Below are 1,185 nucleotides of genomic sequence, written 5' to 3' on the forward strand. Positions count from 1 at the left end.
TCGACATCCAGATGATGTTGGCCGTCGATGTCCACCTCGACACCAAGAACTGCAACTTCCAAATGGAACATTACATCTTCAAGCGCCACAACGACGGTAACTAAATCCCTAGCTCATCCTTTCTTTTCATCAATCTCCTACAATCGCATGTTAAAAATTTAAATTCCAATGGGTGTTTGTTTGAACGTGCAATAGTTGTAATAGAGGGATTTGATTTTTGATTTTCTGTGTTTTCCTGTGAATTTTGGAATTAGGGATTTACATTATTAACCTTGGGAAAACGTGGGAGAAGCTTCAGCTAGCAGCTAGGGTTATAGTTGCAATTGAGAACCCTTAGGATATCATTGTGCAATCTGTAAGGCCTTATGGGCAAAGAGCGGTTCTGAAGTTTGCTTAGTACACTGGTGCTCATGCTATTGTTGGAAGGCACACTCCCGGTACCTTCACCAATTAATCATCTTCAAACTTCCTTCAACGAGCCTCGTCTCCTTATCCTTACCGATCCAAGAACAAATCACCAAGTTAATACCCTATTTTAATATGCAGTTATATGAAGAAAAAAAGATACATTTGATTTTAGTCACATGTGGTTTGATTGATTGTTGATGTAGTTTTATGGTGTGATTGTTTGTTTAGGGTTGTTGTATTGAAACTGACCTTATAGATCAGTCAACAAAATTGAATCCATGAAAATTTTTGTTTTGCATACATCATAAATTAAATTCAAATATCTTAGATGACTTTATATTTGGGGTCCGCAGTGACTAGGTGATAACCTATAACCAAAGCAAAAATGAAGATGCTAAGAATGTTGGCAATGACTCCCAAGGCTTCATCATCAATCATATCTCTTACTTTCTAGACTTAAGGCGATATTTCAAACGTCGTTGTTTCTGTTCGAAGTTTAATGCTAAAAAACTAGAAGGTTTGTGATGTTGTTGGAATTCAAGTCGTAGTCACAACGGCGAAGATAGAGGTTGTTATGCTTATATTGTAATGTATTATTGTAACCATGACTTATGCCTAGTTTTGTCTCAATTGTTGCCTTTTGCTACTATGATAATTTGGATTATATGATGCTTTCTGCTAGCTGCACATTCATGATATGTTATGCAATATATAGGCACTAGCTCCCTTTTAATGTGGTTCTGCTGATATTTATTATTATATTAGTATTTAGATGAA

At 36.0% G+C, this 1,185-nt stretch overlaps 1 protein-coding gene across 1 annotated transcript; it reads right to left on the reverse strand.

Annotated features, from left to right (window-relative positions):
* Positions 1 to 732: 732 nt before the first annotated feature.
* LOC100777975 (dolichyl-diphosphooligosaccharide--protein glycosyltransferase subunit 4A-like) lies at positions 733 to 974 on the reverse strand. Its single transcript, XM_003523850.5, has one exon. The coding sequence runs from the start codon at positions 844 to 846 to the stop codon at positions 733 to 735; it is 114 nt and encodes a 37-aa protein (XP_003523898.2). The 5' UTR covers positions 847 to 974.
* Positions 975 to 1,185: the final 211 nt, after the last annotated feature.

This window comes from Glycine max, chromosome 4 (genome assembly GCF_000004515.6).
Source record: "Glycine max cultivar Williams 82 chromosome 4, Glycine_max_v4.0, whole genome shotgun sequence".
NCBI classification, from domain to species: Eukaryota; Viridiplantae; Streptophyta; class Magnoliopsida; order Fabales; family Fabaceae; genus Glycine; species Glycine max.